The sequence below is a fragment of the Colius striatus genome, chromosome 4, assembly GCF_028858725.1.
Source record: "Colius striatus isolate bColStr4 chromosome 4, bColStr4.1.hap1, whole genome shotgun sequence".
Lineage (NCBI taxonomy): Eukaryota > Metazoa > Chordata > Aves > Coliiformes > Coliidae > Colius > Colius striatus.
In genome coordinates this window covers 93151063-93170535 of record NC_084762.1, presented here as the reverse complement: position 1 = coordinate 93170535, position 19473 = coordinate 93151063, and the positions used below count along the sequence as shown (strand labels likewise).

The window sequence follows — 19473 nt, the reverse complement described above, 5'->3', positions numbered from 1 at the left end:
GTGAATACTTCTTTTTACCATTAGCTGATAAATTTCTAGCTTTGAATTAATACTGAATTACAGTTTCATTGGTAAGCATAAGAGGAAGCAGGCATGCAAACTAGACACAAATAATTGAAGTGATTAATGTAATTCTTTAGTCAGTGGTCCATAAACAGAGTGCCTTGAGAAATTCTGCTGTGCAGTAATGTCATCTCATTGGTAAAAATTAGTTGATTTTGCTTTATTTGTTTGTGGTATTAAGACTGTAGCAAGAAAGTTGAGGAAGAAATTCTTCCCCTTGATTTGGTATTTGAGAGACAATGTCCTTAGAAGCAAGGCCAATTTTGAGCTCCCTGTACAACAGAAATATTGACATACTGGTATCAGTCCAGCATTGGACTGATGATGGTCCAAGATGATGGGCAGGCTGGAGCATATGACAGATGAGAACAGGTTCAAAGCCCTGCCTCTCTTCAGTCTGTAGAAAAGAAGAACACAGGGGTAGTTCCTGTTGCTTTCCTTGATCTCAAAAGGAGAATCACAGAATCTTAAGGGCTGGAATGGACCTTGATAGATAATCCAGTCCAACCCCCCTGCCGGAGCAGGACCATCTAGAGTAGGTCACACAGGTGCAGTCAAAACAGAGCCAGACTCTTCCTACAGGTGCCCAGCACAAGGGTGAGTCAGAGAAAGCATTGTGACAGTGGAAAACTTCCCTAATTCAAAATTCCCTTTTTCCAGTCATGAGTGGGTTCCTACACAGAGACAACATTGGGTCCTCATCTTTAGATATCTTTCAAACTTAAGCATAGAGGACAGTGAAAAATCTAAACTCGCCTTGCAGTTGTCCCTGTTTTAACAGTGGGCTGGGCAACAGGACCTCTAGCATATCCTTCCAGCCTAAATTGTTCCAATTTTCCAGTCTCATCTGTGAGCTTTCTAGAATGTGTGAGTTGTTACTATTTTATCACAAGAATAAACTCTTTTGTTTTTATTTTAATAATTCAAAGCAGTGTTTAATATTTGAAAATGTTTTGTTTTATTATTAACACACGCTCATGCCTGCAGTCCCCATGCCCCCTTGTCTGATTTCTCATCATGTATCACATTCTTTCATTTTATTTGGTCTCATGAAATTATTTTCGTAGTAGGCATATCCTTTTCTGCCATTTAGTAGCAGTTTGAGCTTGTTTGTCCTGCAACTTTTTTTCCTTCTGGCTTGACGCATTACCTTTGCTGTATGAATACTCAATCAAGCTTGTTTCCAGTGACTGGCAGTTTGGATCCTCCATTGCTTGATTTCACAGAATCACAGAATCAGAGAATAGTAGGGATTGGAAGGGACCTGGCCCAGGCTGCCCAGGGAGGATGTGGAGGCTCCTTCTCTGGAGGTTTTCCAAACCCACCTGGACACGTTCCTCTGCGACCTGATCTAGGTGGACCTGCTTTAGCAGGGGGGTTGGACTGGATGGTCTCTAGAGGTCCCTTCCAACCCCCCTATTCTGTGATTACATGACTTTGTGTTTCAGCTTTTGTCCATTTTCCCTTATCCTATCACTGGTTACTACAGAAAAGAGTGTTGCCCCATCCTTTGACATCCACCTTTGAAACACTAGTAAGTATTAATGAGATCCCCCCTCAGTCTCCTCTAGGCTGAACAGTCCAAGATCCCAAAGGCTTCTAGGGCACATTGCTGGCTCATGGTCAGTTTATTATCAACCAGCGCTCCCAGGTCTCTCTCTGCAGAGCTGCTCTACAGCACCTCAATCCCCAGCCTGTCCTGGTGCATGGAGTTGTTCCTCCCTAGGTGCTGAACTCTGCACTTGTTGAACCTCATGAGTTTCCTCCCTGCCCAACTCTCAAGCTGGTCGAGATCCTGCTGAATGGCAGCACAGCCTCTGGTTAATCAGCCAGTCCTCCTTTCTTCTCTACCCTTTTCATGATTCACCACTCATCAAGATGTAACTGTCCTGAAATCTATAGTCTTATTCCCTTGTTTCCTTTTTTCCCTTTCTCTAATGTCCCAGTTTCTGATTTCTTGTTCTGTTAGCTTTCTTGTTTCGTGTTAAGCAAATGCTGGAAGTATCGATCCAAACTTTTATCTCGGTACCTTTCCTAATATGTCTTCCTGTTTGATATCACTGAAAGTTGGGATGGCAAACAACTTAGTATTGAGCACAACTTGTTCAGAATCACAGAATCACAGGAGATAAGCTTAAGGTTAGGGAGAATCATTCCCTATTGAAAGGCCTCTCAATCTTTGTTCATTATTTAAGTATTCATGCTAAATACATGTATTTTATTTGAGGCATGCTTAAGTAAAAGAAATGGTATTTTTAGACCTGACATGAGACTGTGGAGACAGGGTGTTTGATCAGTATTTCTCAGATGATAAGCCCTGTACTGTCTGAAAAGTTTATGTGTTGTTTTATTTTATTGTTCTCAAAGCTCTTTGGCCATCTTGGTTGTTTTTGCTGTTTAATCCGTGTGATGCTTATTCAGATACCTATTCTTCATGCATCTCCCATTTCTGTATTACTTCCTTGTCTTTATTTCAGATTTTTCTGTAGCCCATATAGTTAGGAGGCTGATCCAGTGTAAGGTGCAATAGTGTTTTTAAAATGACAAATGAAAATGTTTGATTAAATGTTTGATGGAGTAAGGTGGCAGGCAGCTCCCACACCGATGCACTAGGCAAAGTGATCGTAAGGGTGATCAGATGAAGTGCCTTAATAAAACTCAGCAGGTGCCTTAAATCAACAGAGTGAGAGGCAGACAAAAGTGAGGCTAACTAGCTTTGGCTGCACTGGATTAGACATTAGATTAGCTATCTTGGTGATGGAACTTGAGTTAACAAGTGATGGGATGTTCAACTGTAACAAGTGTATATAGCACTTTTTCGTCCCAGGAGTATTGATTTCTGAACAGACTTGTTCAGCTATGTGAATGTTAGCCTCTATATCTTTGGCAATTACTAAACCATTTTTCTGTCCAGGAAAAAAAAAATGACCTTCATATTTCAGGCCTTTAAAAAACCCCCCAAATTCTGTGAAATCTTTGGATTTCTTTTGTATCTTGGGAAAAACAAAAGTTTTAAAGCAGTAAATCATAGCGCACTCCAGGGAGATCTGCTTTAAGCTACCATTTAACTACTCTTTCATCTTTGTTTCTTAAGTTTCATATTGAAGGCTGAAAAGTTTTGAGGCAGTGTTATTGAGTGAAAGGATTTTTTTCTGCATTTATTGTAGAAAATATGGCTGTGGCTTTAAAAAGGCTGCAGTATATACAGGGCAGTGTAAACTGTGTTTAATAAACTAACAGAAACTAAAAAATGCCACCCTAAAACGTGAGGGTAATGTGGTTTATAGAAGTAAAAGCTCATGATTCAAAAAGAAAATATCTGTTTAATAGTTCTTTACTGGAACACAAAAAGTTTCATTTCAACATAAGAAAAACCTATTTCCCTGTGAGGTGAGGGAGCCCTGGCCCAGGCTGCCCAGAGGGGTTGTGGAGTCTCCTTCCTTGGAGGTCTTCAAGACCCATCTGGACATGTTCCTGTGCGACCTGATCTAGGGGACCCTGCTTCTGCAGGGGGTTGGACTAGATGATCTCTAAAGGTCCCTTCCAACCCCTACCATTCTATGATTTTATGATTGATTTGAAGACAATTTAAGTCTAGTGTTTTGATTAATGATAGTATGAGAATGTCTGTTACATTTTCTTTTATGAACTTAAAAACTGCACTATTAGCCAAGAGCTCTTTGTTGATGCTTAAAAGGAGTATTTAAAATGTTGATAAATATGTATATATAATCAGTCCCATAACTCAGTTTATGATCATTTAAATGATTCCCATCAACTGCTGTTTCCTGAATTCACATCTTTGTACTGTTTCTGCCATCTTGAGAGAAGATTTACTTACTGATACTTAACATTTAATCAAAGCTATATTGAGCAAGAAGATACATAAGAAAGGTGAAGGGGGAGAAGGATAGAAATGGTTGTGTTTGGTGTTTTCTAGCTCTGCCTAAAGCAATCTTGTAAGAAATAGTAAGGAAAATTTCCTTTAAAATAAATATTTGACAGGTTTTGTGTAAAGTATTTGACAGCATTGTATAAAATATGTTCAGCACGAAAGCTGATGTTGAAGGCAGTGTTCCTTTAAGAAAAAGAATGTTTTCATTTCAGGATTGGTAAGTTAGACTTAAAAAAAGCAGCTACATACTTGTGGTGTTTTTACAGCATCCCCCAATGTTACCATTTACATGCAAGTTGTTTTGTTTCTCTAAAACTAAATGGAGGTTTGAAGTGATTGAAAGGCATGCTGTGCTAATAGCATGCATATATTCACTCTAAGACAATTGAAATCGTTTTATAAGAATACAAGGAAATGCAGAAAATTGGTTTTTTTGGTCTGTGTGTGTGATTCATATGTTCCCTGGGGGAAAACTTTGTATATGGGTAAACCTCTCCTATAAGGTCAGGAACAGCAATGGTTATGAAATATTATTACTTGAAATAAGATGTAAGACTCTAAGGGAAAGAAATTTAACACTTATTTTTGTTTTTTAATTTCTGTTTCTGTTTGTAATCAGTTTAAATAAAGGATCTGACAGTACTTCGATTTGATTTTCAGTGTTAATCTAAAAAATGTTTAGGCACCAGAGGGCAATGTTGTGCAAATAGAGCTCAGTTCTGCTGTTCAGAAAATAGCCACGCTGAAAATGTCTTTCAGACGTTCTAGATCTGTCGTTGTCTCTTAAAACTTAATTGGCTGGGTTAAGTTTTAAGGTAAGTATCTTGATTTCAGTTTGTCTGGAACTCCAAAGCCTAGCTGAGGTTTATATTATGGGGTTCTTTTTCCATATCAATGACATTTTTATACTTTCTTAATATCTTTACTATTAAAAACTTAATGCATGCTAAGAAAAGACTGGCTTTGCTTTAGCACTTACCTGTGATTGACATGGCGTGTTTGTGATCAGCAGGATCCAACGGTGCCATTTTGATATAATTTTAGGGGTCAGGAAACTATGTAGCCTGTATATAACCATTTATTTTCTCTGCTATTATCAAATAATTTTAATACCAGCAATTTCTCTTACTAGCAGTGCTTCCTTCTCTTCTGTAAGGACGTGCATATTTCGAATGATTGTACTCCAGATGCATTCAAAGTGCCTTTGTGTTTATTACTGTCTCTGTTTATCTTGGCTTTTTCTGGATTTTGTCTCCTGTTAATGTACTTAGTATAAACCCTTCAGTAAGGAAGATGCTTTCCCTGACAGCAGGGTTCATAGAATCACAGAATGGTAGGGGTTGGAAGGGACCTTTAGAGAGCATCTAGTCCAACTCCCTGCAGAAGCAGGGTCACCTAGATCAGGTCACACAGCAACATGTCCAGGCGGGTCTTGAAGACCTCCAAGGAAGGAGCCTCCACAACCCCTCTGGGCAGCCTGTGCCAGGGCTCCCTCACCTCAACAGTGAAAGAGTTTTTTCTTATGTTTAAGTGGAACTTTTTGTGTTCCAGCTTCATCCCATCACCCCTTGTCCTGTTGCTTGATACAATAGAAAAAAGTGCTGCCCCGACCTCCTGACACCCACCCTTTAGATATTTATAAATGTTAATAAGATTTCCCCTCAATCTCCTCCAGACTAAACAGCCCCAGTTCCTGCAGCCTTTCCTTGTATGAAAGATGTTCCAGTCCCCTGATCATCTTGGTGGCCCTGTACTGGACTCTCTGCAGCACTTCCCTGTCCCTCTTAAGCTGAGGAGCCCAGAACTGGAGACAGGACTCCAGATGAGGCCTCACCAGGGCAGAGTAGAGGGGGAGCAGAAACTCCCTTGACCTGCTGCCCACACTCTTCTTGATGCATCCCAGGCTGCCATTGGCCTTCTTGGCCATGAGGGCACATTGCTGGCTCATGTTCAGTTTATTATCAACCAGCACTCCCAGGTCTCTCTCTGTAGAGCTGCTCTCCAGCATTTCGACCCCCAGCCTGACCTGGTGCAGGGATTTGTTCCTTCCCAGATGCACAACTCTGCACTTGTCCTTGTTGAACCTCAGGAGGTTCCTCTCTGCCCAACTCTAAAGCTGGTCAAGATCCCACTGAATGGCAGCACAGCCTCTGGGGAATCAGCCAGTGCTCCCAGTTTGGTGCCAGCAGGGAGCTTGCTGAGGGTACACTCTGTCCCTTCATCCAGGTGATTGATGAAGATGTTGCACAAGACTGGTCCCAGAACCCATCCCTGTGGAACTCCACTGGCCACGGACCTCCAACTCGAGTCTGTGCCATTGATCACCCCCCTCTGGGCTCTGTCACTCAGCAGCTCTCCATCCACCTCACCTCCACTCATCCAAGCCACACTGCCTGAGCTTTCTGATGAGGATGCTGTGGGAGACAGTGTCAAAAGCTTCGCTGAAGTCAAGGCAGATGACATCTGCTGCTCTCCCCTCATCTAGCCAGCTGGTTGTGCACTCATAGAAGGCATCAGGTTGGTCAAACAGAATTTCCCCTTGCTGAAGCCATGTTGACTCCCTCTGATAACCATCTTTTCCTTCATATGTTCAGTGATACCATTCAGGATGAGTTGTTCCATCACTTTTCCAGGGATGGAGGTGAGGCTGACCGGCCTGGAGTTTCCTGAGTCGTCCTTCCTGCCCTTTTTGCAGACTGGCATGACATTGGCCTTGCTCCAGTCCTCAGGCACCTCACCTGTCCTCCATGACTGTTCAAAAATGATGGAGAGAGGCTTAGCAATCACATCAGCCAGCTCTCTCAGCACTCTAGGATGCATCCCATCAGGACCCATTAACTTATGAGCCTTAAGCTTGGCCAACAAGTCTTTAACCTCTTCCTCTTCCACCCAGGGCAAGTCCTCTGCTGTCCTGGCCATCCTGTTATCCTTGCCCAACTGGGCTTCCCGAGGGTCAGCCTTGGCCTCTTCCACACAGGATCTTGAACTCTACCATCTCATGGTCACTGCAGCTGAGGTTGCCTCCAGCCTTCATATCCCCAACCAGGCCCTCTCTATTCGTCAGCACCAGGTCCAGTAGCACATCCCTCCTTGTTGGTTGCTCGATCATCTGTGACAGGAACTTGTCATCAACAATCTGTAGGAACCTCCTGGACTGCATGTGCTTGGCTGTGTGGCCATCCCAGCAAATATCAAGGTGTCTGAAGTCCCCCATGAGGACCAGGGACTGTGATCGTGAGGCAGCTCAGAGCTGTTCGTAGAAGGCCTCATCCACATCCTCCTCCTGATCAGGTGGCCTCTAGCAGACTCCTACAACAATATCACCTGCCTTGCCCTGCCCATAGATTCTTACCCATAAGCACTCTACTCTCTCCTCATCCCCACCCAGGCACAGTTCAGTACACATTAATTGCTCCCTCACATAGACAGCAACTCCACCTCCACGCCTTGTCAGTCTGTCTTTCCTGAAATCCCTCCAGGGATGGAGACTCCACTGCTTCCCTGGGTAGCTTGTGCCAGGGCTTGACAACCCTTTTGGAGAAGAAATTTACCTAATCTCCAATCTAAACCTCCCCTGGTGCAACTTAAGGCTGTTTCCTCTTGTTCTGTCACTTGTAACTTGGGGGAAGAGACCAACACCCACCTCACTACAGTCTCTGTTCAGTAGTTGTAGACAATGAGGATGTGCACACCTGGCTACTTCAGATCCATTTCTCAGGGCTGTGCTGGTTTATTGAAGTTGTTTTCCTATACACAACCTTAAAAGGCTTTGAGAGAAATGTCTTCCCATGCACCTCCTCTATCCATCTTGACAGTGGAGGATGTCCAATTGCTGGGATAGGGGACTAATTCATGTGATGTAAAAACACTGCAGTGGTTATACTGGGAGAAGTGATATGAATGTATAATGTATGTCCAAACATTCAGCTTGATTAAAAATGTGATGTAAAGGAAGAAGAACAAGGGAGAAAGCTTTATTTGCTCCTGGCTTCCATCCCTTCCTGCCCCAAGGAAAAACTGGGCTAATTAGGACCATGTCTTAATGAGAAGCTTTCCATATTTAAGCAAAGTGACCTGACTATGGTTTTGCAGTGGTGTTGTCATGTCTTAGTGTTTGGTATATGTTTATAGGCATTTGATACACTGGCTAATTTGGGGAGTTACTTAGGAATGGAAAAGTAAGGTTGTGTATTAATTGTTGAAATTGAAGTTCAGTGCACTTAGGAGAAGGTTTGAGCTGGAGAGGCTTTCCTGCTTAATGACTGCATTGTTACCTAATCCCCTCTTTGAAAATCCCCTCAGTGGCTGTCTCTGAAGTCCCTAGGTGACCATGCTGGGAATGGGTAATGTGGACTTGTCTCTACTTCAGAGTGGGGAGATGGGTCAGATGATATTGAGGCATCCTTGCCACTTCTATTTACTTCCATTTGCTGTAACTAACGCTGAACAAGACCTTGGAAGGGTTTTTTTTGTCATTGATTTTTTAGGACTTTTAAGTCCTTGGATGAAAGTATTTAGGTCAAATGAATCCTGAGTAATTCTATTGTAATTGGATACTTGTCCAAGTGATAATACAGTGCTTTCAGTACTGAAATAATCTTAACAAAGCTTTCTGTAACTCTCTCAAAAGGGAGTTTTGGAGTGTATATGGAGTTACCTTTTGTTCATGTTCTAAGATTTGCTTCAGCCAAAGCAGAATTAGACTGATTATGATGAAAACTGCAGCTAAGTCAGTACTGAAGTGTGAATGTTCACACCATTTCTGTAGGGTGAATCCTGCTGGATGGATTCCTGTTCAGTCACATGCAAACAATAACATTGCATCATAGATAAAATTAGTTTGTATTGGCTAATTATTACAATACTCGTTTTGATGACCTTATTTTGAAGGATTATTTCACCAAGAGTGCAAGAAAAAGCCTGATGAAACTCCCAGTTACATAAACATACCTATTTGAACAGTAGTGACTAAGCTCATGTGTATGCAGTGGGAACCACAAAGCATCAGTGCTCTCATACACTTGGTAGTGAATGGATAGAGAGAATTAGGTTTTACTTACTCTTTTGTGGATTGTGTCTGACAGCTGAAGTCTCCATATGAAGCTGGAGGAAAACAAAAATTCAGTAGAAACGAGGGTTTGGTACGGTATTTGCTCACAACTCCAGTGGAATGATGAAATTGAGTGTTATTAGAGAAGGACACAGTTTTCTAATGCACCTTTCCACAAAGCAAGAACAGCTTGAAATGAACTAGGTGTTGTCTCAACAACAAAAAATTACCAAGAGATAATCGATAGAATGAAGGATTTTTTAGCTTTTGGTTATATTATAATCTTGGTCACTTCTGATCTTCATTGGAAGGGAAATCAAGAACCTAACAAACCCATTCAGTTAGCTTGCTTAAGCTCCTGCTGTGTTTAAGACTTTACTGTTAAAAATCTTAGGTGCAAAGCATTTCTTTAATTGTTACATAGAACGTACCTACACTGCCTCTGAGGAGGGAAGAAATTCTGATAATGGCTCTTAAATTAGTTTGGTTTTTGACTGATGGTGGATTGGTTTTGGTTGATGTCTAGGAATAGCTTGAAGAGGATTTACTGATGGTTGGTTGGTCCCAATGCAAATCAAACCAGTGAAACTTAATGTACAAGTTTCAGTCATTAGCTGGGTAATTCTGGTGCTTGTCATACAAGTACCAATTTTCCTAATTTGTAATTGAGCATTAGAAACATAAGAGGGTTAGTCTGCCTTTTACAGCTGACATGAGCACTAGAGTTGCACTATTCCAAACCTAGTTGGCTTAAAAACTAGATAGTCATAATACTTTCAACGGAAAGCACTGCTGGTATTCTGGCATTATACAGATATTGTTGCTGCCACTGAAACTCCTTCCTCAGCCTTCAGACTCTTTCTGGTTTTCTGTGGCTCAAACCATGAGTTTTTTCACCTGTCTTTAGAAAAGTACTATCTACCTCTTTCAAGGAGTTTCAAGTTCCTATGAAGCATCCTCATAGAGCTGAGATTTAATCTGGTTGTACTTCTTGCATTAATTGATGGAGATAATTGGATGGCATCCTTAATAAAAATAAAAATCTGTGTGTATAGAAAAGCAGCTGTTAACTTAGACTTATGGGCTTTAAAACATTGCATTTCTTACTTGTAACAGTACATTCTGTGTTCAAGCACCTTAAATTCATTAACCAAGCTTAAAATTCCCTGAATCTACTAAGGGCAGTCATGCTATGTTTAAAAGTTTGATAAAGTTTTGTTAATGCTGTTCATTTATTATTTTCTCCTCTGTTTGAGATTTAGGATGCCAAGAGATTTCTCTAACATATACTAAGGGAGTAAATCATCCAGTCTACCTAACCTAACTGAAGGCATCTAGGCTTCAGAGAGAGGACAGATTTAGCAAAGTGAGCACCTCATTCCAACACATTGAGATATTCAGGTTGGATAGTAAATCTAGACTTGCTCTATTATCTGTAAACACTAATATTTTTCTCCCATAAATAAATATTTATTCCTGACCAGGAACTTTAATTAAAACCAAGCAAGAGACACTGTTGATGTTTGCCTTGCACTGTCCAACATATAAGCAAATATATAAGTAAGGCAGCATGTAGAATGAAATGTAGGCACAAAACATCACTATGCAGATTATATCACTCATTCTCTTTACTCTGCTTATATATAAATTTTTATGAGTTTTTCATGAGTTTTCCCACCTCAGATCCTGAAACACATTTCACTGTTGAGTACAAATCTTGTCATAATTCTGGATGCATATTTCAATCACAGAAACTTAAAAACCAGAATAACTGCTTGGAGCAAATTGGAAGACATAGTAAAAGATTGAGTAATGTAATACAGGGGATTAAAATAGTATATATCATAAAAATGTAACTGTGTATCACAAATGGATTTATCTATGTGATATGGCTTTTTCAGGGTCTCTTGACAACAGGAGTAGAATTCGAATCTCTTCCTGCAGCTCTTTCTCTGCCGGCAGAATCTGGGCTGTATCCAGTAACTCTTGTTGGTGTTCCCCAAACTACTGGACAGATCACTGTCAATGGTAAGGTTATTTCTAGTATTTCTAGGAAAACAACCACATGTTTGATATCTCTCTGGATTACAGAAGTTTCTATTGCACCTTTTCAATGATTGTCCCTTATATATTTGCCACTCTGAATTCTTAGTTTGTGAAAGAAAAAACAAACCAACCCAACCTGTTTCCTATATTAGATTTCATTAAAAACATAGCCTGATAAATCACTTGGTTGCAATGAACACCATATTTATGATCTCTCATGTATGAGAGGAAAGAGACAATGAACTCAAACTCAATCTCTCCTGTATTAGCCCTTCCATTTGGAAAGCTTCTGAGGAGAATTACTTGTACTTTTCCATGAGAATGAAGAAGATAATCTTCCAGTTTGTTTTTTCTTAATTAATTGTGTTCCTGTAAGGTTACAAAATTTCTGCAGATTGCATCTGTAAAAGCAATTTAGCCAATGTGTTTAGTCTGTTGCAGTTGGGATGTCATTTCATTAATTAAAGTTGTGTTTAGTAAGTACAGAGAATTAAAGAGCTTTTGTAGAAGATAAGCAGATCACCCTCCCAGAACAGGAGGTATATATGGAGATTCAACACATAGTAGGACTGAATCATCATCATACCAGCACATAATTTTAGGTACGTGTTCCTGGAATACAGAGTTACAGGAAAAGAACCATTTTTTCATAAAGCTAAACACCCAAAAAAGATGGCTTTGAACTTGAAGAAACTCTGTTCTCACCAAGTTTTCCTTAAGTGCTTTTCTGTCTGTTCCTAAAAAGATTCTTCATTTGTTTTTTTTTTTTCCCTAGAAACTATTTCGGTAAACACAGAAAAGCATCAAAGAATTCAGAACATTTGTGCTGTGGTTGTCTACTTTTAGTTTGACACACTAAAAATGTATTGCAAGTAGAGGAGTTGATTTGTGGACTTGGCAGCTGTTTGTATGTCAATGTATCAAAGCTTTGAACTTTTAGAGGACAGGCAGAGGACAGGTCTTTCATGGCAGGTATCTATGTGCATATGTATCTATACATATATACATTTTTTCCTAATTAATTTTCTTTGAGATTCTTTTATTTGTAGCTTCTGGATACAATTGACACTCTTCCCTATAAACCTTTTTTGGAAGAAATGGAGAACTAGTTAACATATGTTGAAGGGTAACAAGTTTATGTGCACCAGAGGATTAGGTGATGAGGTATAAAGCAATGGTCTCTATGCTATGACTTGGGATGTTGTTGTTGTAAAGGACTCTCTAAAACATACCAAAATGTGTGGTAGAAATCATGGGTTATCTTAAAAATTGGTTTAATTTTACATGTCACAGATACAAAGGTGTACTTGTGTGTCGTTTGTATGTTGTCATGTAGTTCTAAATGTTGCTTAGGGGGTTTGAAAACCTTTTTGTATTCTTTGAAGATTCTCCTATAGAGCAGGCGATGGTTTGAGTTGCAGAAATATTGGCAAGATCTGACTAGGAAGCTTAGAACTTTGACCTTTTAGAAAACAGAAAAATTCACAACATCCTGGTGTTTTCTTCTAAAAATCAGGTTACCATACTTCAGTTTTTGGAGTCTTTAGTGACTGCCTTCTGGACAATCTGCCAGGAGTCAAGACCAATGGTTGTACTGTTGAAGTCATCCCAGCTTTGCCAAGGCTCCAGATCAGTACCTCCCTTCCAAGGTGAGAAACTGAAATAAATAATGATTTATTTGGTTGTAATTAAATGTTAGTTACACACTGAATAAAAGTCCTTCATCTGTGTATACAGTTATTGCTTCTGTAAAATAAGACAAACTGTATCTGTGCTATTTCTTTAGAATGTAAAGTTTTTTGTTTTACTGCTTGAAACCTTGGAATTTCAGAGAAAATATCTTGCTGTTTCATTAACTGAGGAAGCATCTTTTTCATTACTTAAGACACACATTTAAAAGACTGAGCCCTTTAAAGGCTAAATATTCATAAAATCTTGAAGTAGAGAGGTAATCCATGGGTATTGTAGGTTGGAAAGGATGTCTCTGGAGGTCATCTGGTCCAGGATCTTGCTCAAAACAAGGCCAGGTTTGACAGGTGGTATGGCTTCAGTGTTAGATCAAGTTGCTCAGGGCACTGTCTAGTTAAATTATGATTATCTCCATGAGCAGTGTTTCCATCACCTCTCTGGAAAATCAGTTCCAATGTGTGATCACACTCAGAAGAGTAAAAATCACTCCCTCTTCTTTCCAAACTGAACAAACACAGGTCTTTGAAACTGTCCTTGTATATCATGTGCCTCCTAGTCATTTTGATAACCCTCTTTTGGATTTGCTCCAATATATCAACATTTCCATTATTCAGAAGGGGCTCAAAGTTAATAAAGTACTACAGAAACGATGTTTAAGAGATACAGAAAGAATCAACTACAATAACTCCCATATACACCGAGCAAAAAGGACACAGTAGTAATGTGGGGATTTTGAGCTTTTTTTTGTTTCCCATGAAGGATGTGTCTGACTAATTCCACAATTTCAGAGAGATCTGGTAAAACACTGATTGAATTCAGTTTTTGGAACTTGTCAGGTTTCAAGAGCATTCACTTCCTAAGCTGCATGTTAATCACTGCATCTCAGTCTTGCCATCCACGTGCTATTTTGCAAACAGTTGTAAAATTATGGAATTTCAGTTTTCCTTTTTTTTAATTTAAAGTTTGATTTTTGTTTAAAAGAATATTCCTTTTAGTTATGGGTCAGGAAACAGCCTTTTGTTACTTACTACCTTGCAGCTCAAGTACCACAGGGATTGTTCAATTGGTTGGAAGATCTCAGCCTCATTTATGATCAGTATCATATGACACAAAGAATCACACACAGAATCATAGACTGGTAGGGGTTGGCAGGGACCTTTAGAGATCATCTAGTCCAAGCCCCCTGCAGAAGGAGGTCCACTTAGATCAGGTCACACAGGAACATGTCCAGGTGTGTTTTGACAACCTCCAGAGAAGGAGCCTCTTCCTCTCCCTGGGCAGCCTGTGCCAGGGCTCCCTCACCTCACAGTGAAAGAGTTTTTCCTTATGTTTAAATGGAACTTTTTGTGTTCCAGCTTCTCCCCATTACCTCTTGTCCTGTCACTGGATACAACAGAATAAAGGGATGTCCCAACCTCCTGACACCCACCATTGTAACTATTATTAGATCCCCCCTCGGTCTCCTCTTCTCCAGACTAAACAGCCCCAGGTCCTGCAGCCTTTCCTCATATGGAAGATGCTCCAGTCCCTTGATCATCTTTGTGGCCCTGTGCTGGACTCCAGCAGTTCCTCTTGAGCTGGGGAGCCCAGAACTGGACACAGGACTCCAGGTGAGGCCTCACCAGGACAGAGTAGAAGAGGAGCAGAACCTCCCGTGACCTGCTGCCCACACTCTTCCGAGTGTGCTCATTGCTTTTAATATTATGACTCAGACATCTTAATCAATTTAGACACAGGACTCCAGATGAGGCCTCACCAGGGCAGAGTAGAGAGCTATATGTATGTGTATATATATGTAAAATTTCCATTTTTTGTTTGTCTCCTTTGTTATGATTTATTTAATCAAGCAACAGAATGAGTTTGGTTCAGAATTTTCCATACCGAATTCCACTTCTCCAACGTGGAGTGGGCTGTGATGGTGGCATTGGTATTGCACAGATATAAAAGCAATATCCTGATGAAGACAGCAAAATAATCAAATGCTGCAATTGAGTTACATGGTGGTAAATTCCCTATAAAAATTCTAGATACAGCCTCAGTATAGTTTAGCTGTAATCAAAATGAATATTGGCTAGCCAGAGTTATGAATATATTAAAGACCGTGATGGGTTTGAAATACAGACAGAATTGCAGATATTCTTAAATAAGCAAAATATCTGCTCTTGTTGGATATATGTTCAGCTGATAATGTGGAAAATGAACAAGATTTTCTTTGTAGATTGTATTTTATTGATTTGTATTTTCACTCTTTCGTTGGTATTAAATTTCTTGGTTTTTTTCTTCAGATAGTTTAGTTTCAGTGCTTGGTCTCAGCTGCTGCAACACCCCGAGAATTCAGATGTGCTCCTGGTTGCTTTGCAGTGTGCCAGAGAGCTCCCTGTTTCCCATCACTTACTCCTTCTCCCAGCCTCTGTGATACCAGCAATGGCCTTGTATGACTCTTGTTGAACTGTTTTATCCCTTGGGTTCTCTGGAGGATGATGTGCTTTTAAAAGACACAGTGAAGGACTGAAAGAATTAATTTCCAGGCAGCAGGATAAAATCTGAATCCAATTTCTCTCCTTGCATCTTTTTGCTTTACATTCCCATTTCCTTTGACACTTGTCACAACGTTAACTTTTGCAGCACATTTTCCTGCAGCTGAGCTGATGTTTCTTAATTTTTCACATTTTTTAAAGTATTTGAGATAATCTTAATCTGTATTTCATAGTAATCCATATTATTCCCTTACTTCTTTGTAAGTCAAACTAGAGGACAAGGTTTATTTGAAAAGCTACATATAGCTCGTTGTAATTTCTTCAGCAATTGGTTGCTCTAGTAGTATTTTTGAGATAATAGTCCACCACTAAACCATGTTCCTCAGTGCCCCATCTTAGATGTCCATTTAAATCCCTCCAGGGACTGTGACTTCATTGCCTTCCTGGGCAGCCTGTGCTAGGGTTTGACAACCCTTCCAGTGAAGAATTTTTCCCTGATCTCAAATCTAAACCTCCCCTGGTGCAACTTGAGGCTTTTTCCTCTTGTCCTGTAGTTGCAGAGAGTGAGAAGGTCTTCACTCAGTCTCCTCCAGTGTAACCAACCCCAGCTCCACCAGTTGTTCCCCATTTGACATGTTCTCAGACCCTTCTGCAGCTCCAGTGCCTGTTTCTGGACACGCTCCACCAACAAAATGTCCCTCTTGTAATGAGGGGCCCAACACTCAACACTCAAGCTGTGGCCTCACCAGGGCCCCACTTCCTCAGTCCTGCTGCCACACTTATTTCTGATACAAGCCAGGATGTCTTTAGCCACCTGGGCACACCACTGGCTCGTGTTCAGCTGCTGTTGACGAATACCCCCAGATCCTTTCAGCAGCTTTCCAGCTCCTCTGCCACAGCCTGTGGCATTGCCTGGGGTTGTTGTGGCCCAAGTACAGGACCAGGACTTGGCCTTGTTAAACCTCATACAATAGGCCTTGCCCATCAATACAGCCTGACCAGGACCCTCTGAAGAGCATCCCTGCCCTCAAGTGGATCAACAGTCTCGCCCACCATGGTGTCACCTGCAAACTTAAATGAGGGTGCACTCATCAAGCTTTCTATGGGTTGAGAAAGACTTTTTTAGTGTGTATTTTCATCATGATATGTATTTATATAGATATCTGTCCATAAGTTTGTGTCATATGTATAATATATAAAAGTATTACACTGCTGAGTAAAACAATGGAAAAGCCTCTCAAGTAAGAAAATGGAGGGAAGAAAATGACAAATTCATAAGTAAAATTGGGGAAGAAATTTCATAAGGAAAAATATCAGTGATTTCCACAAGAAGTTGGAGTTTTTGAAGCTGCATGCCACTGTGCCAGGCATGGTAGGTTGCTTTCTTGATGACTGCTTTATAATAATCTAAAATAATTGTGCAGTACTATTATGCTCAAAATCGTGTTTACAGGGAAAGAAGAATCATAGAACCATAGAATGGTTGGGGTTGGAAGGGACCTTTAGAGATCATCCAGTCCAACCCCCTGAACACACTTTGTGTAAAGCCAAGAATTTACTGTTTGTATGTTAATAATTGCAATATTAACTGTTATTAGTCCAGATGCAATTATTATAGAATAAAGAAAAAGCACAGAAAAACAATCTATGCAGAAGAATCAGTGCTAATAATAAAATTGCCATGCACACATATCCTATTTTCTGCCTGTTTTCCTGGTGTTATTCTCACTCTCCCACTGCTCTCCTGCACCCTAAAGTTGGCCTTTTCAGTCTGGTGGTACAGTGAGCTGTCAGCATTTGGAGACCTTCACTGAGATGAATATGATGTTGCTGTTTCTTTTTTTCACTCTAGAGAACATCTGAAGTAATTTCTCTTTGCTAACACATTTTTAGGCCTTGTTCCTTCTTCACTCAGGCTGTGTTGCATCCAAATTTAATAAATGTGATGCCTTTTTGTGTATAAGATCCTTGTTTTCTTTTTTACTCCTTAAAGCTCTTTTTGCACAGCTCCTGTTTCTTTGGCTGTGAGTTGTTTATAGCTGTGCAGTCTCTGGTACTAAGCCTGTGCCCCATCTCTAGCCCTCTCAATACTTCATTGCACCCTGTGTCTCCCGCTTTGCAGTGCCTCTGCTGTCATAGCAGACCTGTGCTTCTCTACACAGTGTCACTGTGTTAGTCATGAATATTTCATTCTATCTAAACCGATTGCTTTTTAGTACTATCTCTGTAAGACTGTGGTTGTACCAAACAGAGGTAACAAATACAGCAAATTAAGTCTTGCTGCCAGGGCAGAAGAAAAAAATTCTGCTGCTGTAAATCAAGCCAAAGTTGCAGGCAGGTCAGGACAAATTAACAGCAGGCATAGAATCATAACATTGTTTGGATTGGAAGAGGCCTTTAAAGATCATCTACTCCAACCCACTGCCATGGACAGAGACAGCTCTCACTAGATCAGATTGCTCCAAGCCTCATCCAACCTGTCCTCAAATGCTTCTGGGGATGGGACAGCCTCAGCCTCTCCGGGCAACCTGTGCAGGGTCTCACTACCCACATCATTGCAGATTTCTTCTTTATGTCCAATATAAACCCAACCTCTTTCAGTTTAAAACTGTTGCCTTGTCACTACAGGACTTGATAAGAAATTTCTCCATCTTTCTTATGAGCCTCCTTTAAGAAATGAAAGACCAGAGTAAAGGTCTCCCCAGAGCCTTCTCTTCTCCAGGTGAAACAACCCCAACTGTCTCAGCTTTTGTTCACAAGGGAGATCTTCCAGCCTTCTGACCACTTCCATGGCCTTCACTGACCTGATCCAACAGGTCTTTGTCCTTCTTATGGTGGTACCTCAAAGCAGAGCAGAGGGGAACAATCCCTTCCCTTGATCTGCTGCCCACACTGCTTTGGGTGCAGCCCAAGATACAGTTGTCTCTCTGTGCTGAAAGCAAACATTGCTGGCTCATACCTAATTTTTCACGTATCAATATCCCCATGACAAGCTTCAGTCTTGAGATCTTGATGTTCAGAACAAAGATGATGGTTATACAGCACTTAAGAACTGAGATGGTTTATAGTTTAAGCTGTATTACAGAAATGATGTGTAAACTGGATTAGCTTGGGCTGAGGATTCAGATGTATGTTGATACAGTAATTGAAGTACCATTTGTTTGATTCTTTTACCATGCAATTCTTTGATACTTTTGTCTAAATATGAGGGGAGAAAAGGAGTTCTTTCTTTCCTGTCACTCCACATGCCCAAACTTCCGAGTGCTGCAATGATAACAATACATGACAGTAACCTTAAATGATCAAAAAATAGGTGTTTTAAGTACTTGTTGTCATAGAATAGTTCTGAAAGACTAAAATCTGCTCTTGTTGGTGGAGGCTGCTTATCTTGTGCTAAGGAAGGATAGGATAGGATAGGATAGGATAGGATAGGATAGGATAGGATAGGATAGGATAGAAAGGAAGGATAGCAGAAACACCTGCCAAAACAAGTTACTGAACCTGGGTTTACCAACAGATTTATCGGTCATTAATCTCAGGAGCTTTTGCCCTGGTATCCTTGATCCCTTCTGACCACTTTGCATTAGCATGAAAAATAGAGTCAGAAATGGAACCTCTGCCCATCTATCTTGTTCTTCACCCATCCTTCCTTCCTTCATGTTTGAAAGAGTTCATTTCTAATCACTATTTCACCTTTCACACAGTGAATTTCTTCCAGGATCCACTCCCATGAGGTTTATGCCTCTCTGCTGTCCACTAAAACTGCCTTCTCTCAACTCCCATAGTACTTCCTAGCAAAGGTCTAGGTTCCTTCTCAATTCTCCTTTATCCATGGTGTGTTGACATAACACTCTGCATATCTGCTCTTTCAATATAGTTGAAAAACAGACTGGTTGGACACATTTGTTTCTTTAAAATGAAACCCTTGATACTTTAAATAAATTCTCTTGTTTGTGAAGCTTTAGATACTCTGCATTTTCTCTAGCACATATGACTTGTAGAACAACTTTTGTTTCATCTAAGGCAATTTTGTTACCCTAAGGTAATTTTACAGGATATTTACAAGATAGGCTAAGTAGATCTTACCTCTTATTTCAGATACTTTTTATGATCCCTTAAGAAACCAGTTTCTGGGTGAACAGCTGCGTAAAACAGTTAGTGCTGCTTCTCTGTCATTAAAGGTGTTTCTGTCTTCATTCCACATATGTGTAGGTGGAGTTTGGGAATGCCTGACAATGTAAGATAATGTATCC

General features: G+C 40.4%; 1 protein-coding gene across 3 annotated transcripts in view; it reads left to right on the top strand.

The window, feature by feature from the left end:
• Window positions 1–19473, top strand: part of TRAPPC9 (trafficking protein particle complex subunit 9) — a 528840-nt gene that overhangs the window by 63683 nt on the left and 445684 nt on the right. For all 3 annotated transcript variants that reach the window (XM_061995017.1, XM_061995018.1, XM_061995016.1), the window contains 2 exons: window positions 10910–11036; window positions 12571–12703. In XM_061995017.1, coding sequence (XP_061851001.1) covers window positions 10910–11036; window positions 12571–12703 — 260 coding nt within the window. The remainder of the gene's footprint in view (window positions 1–10909; window positions 11037–12570; window positions 12704–19473) is intronic.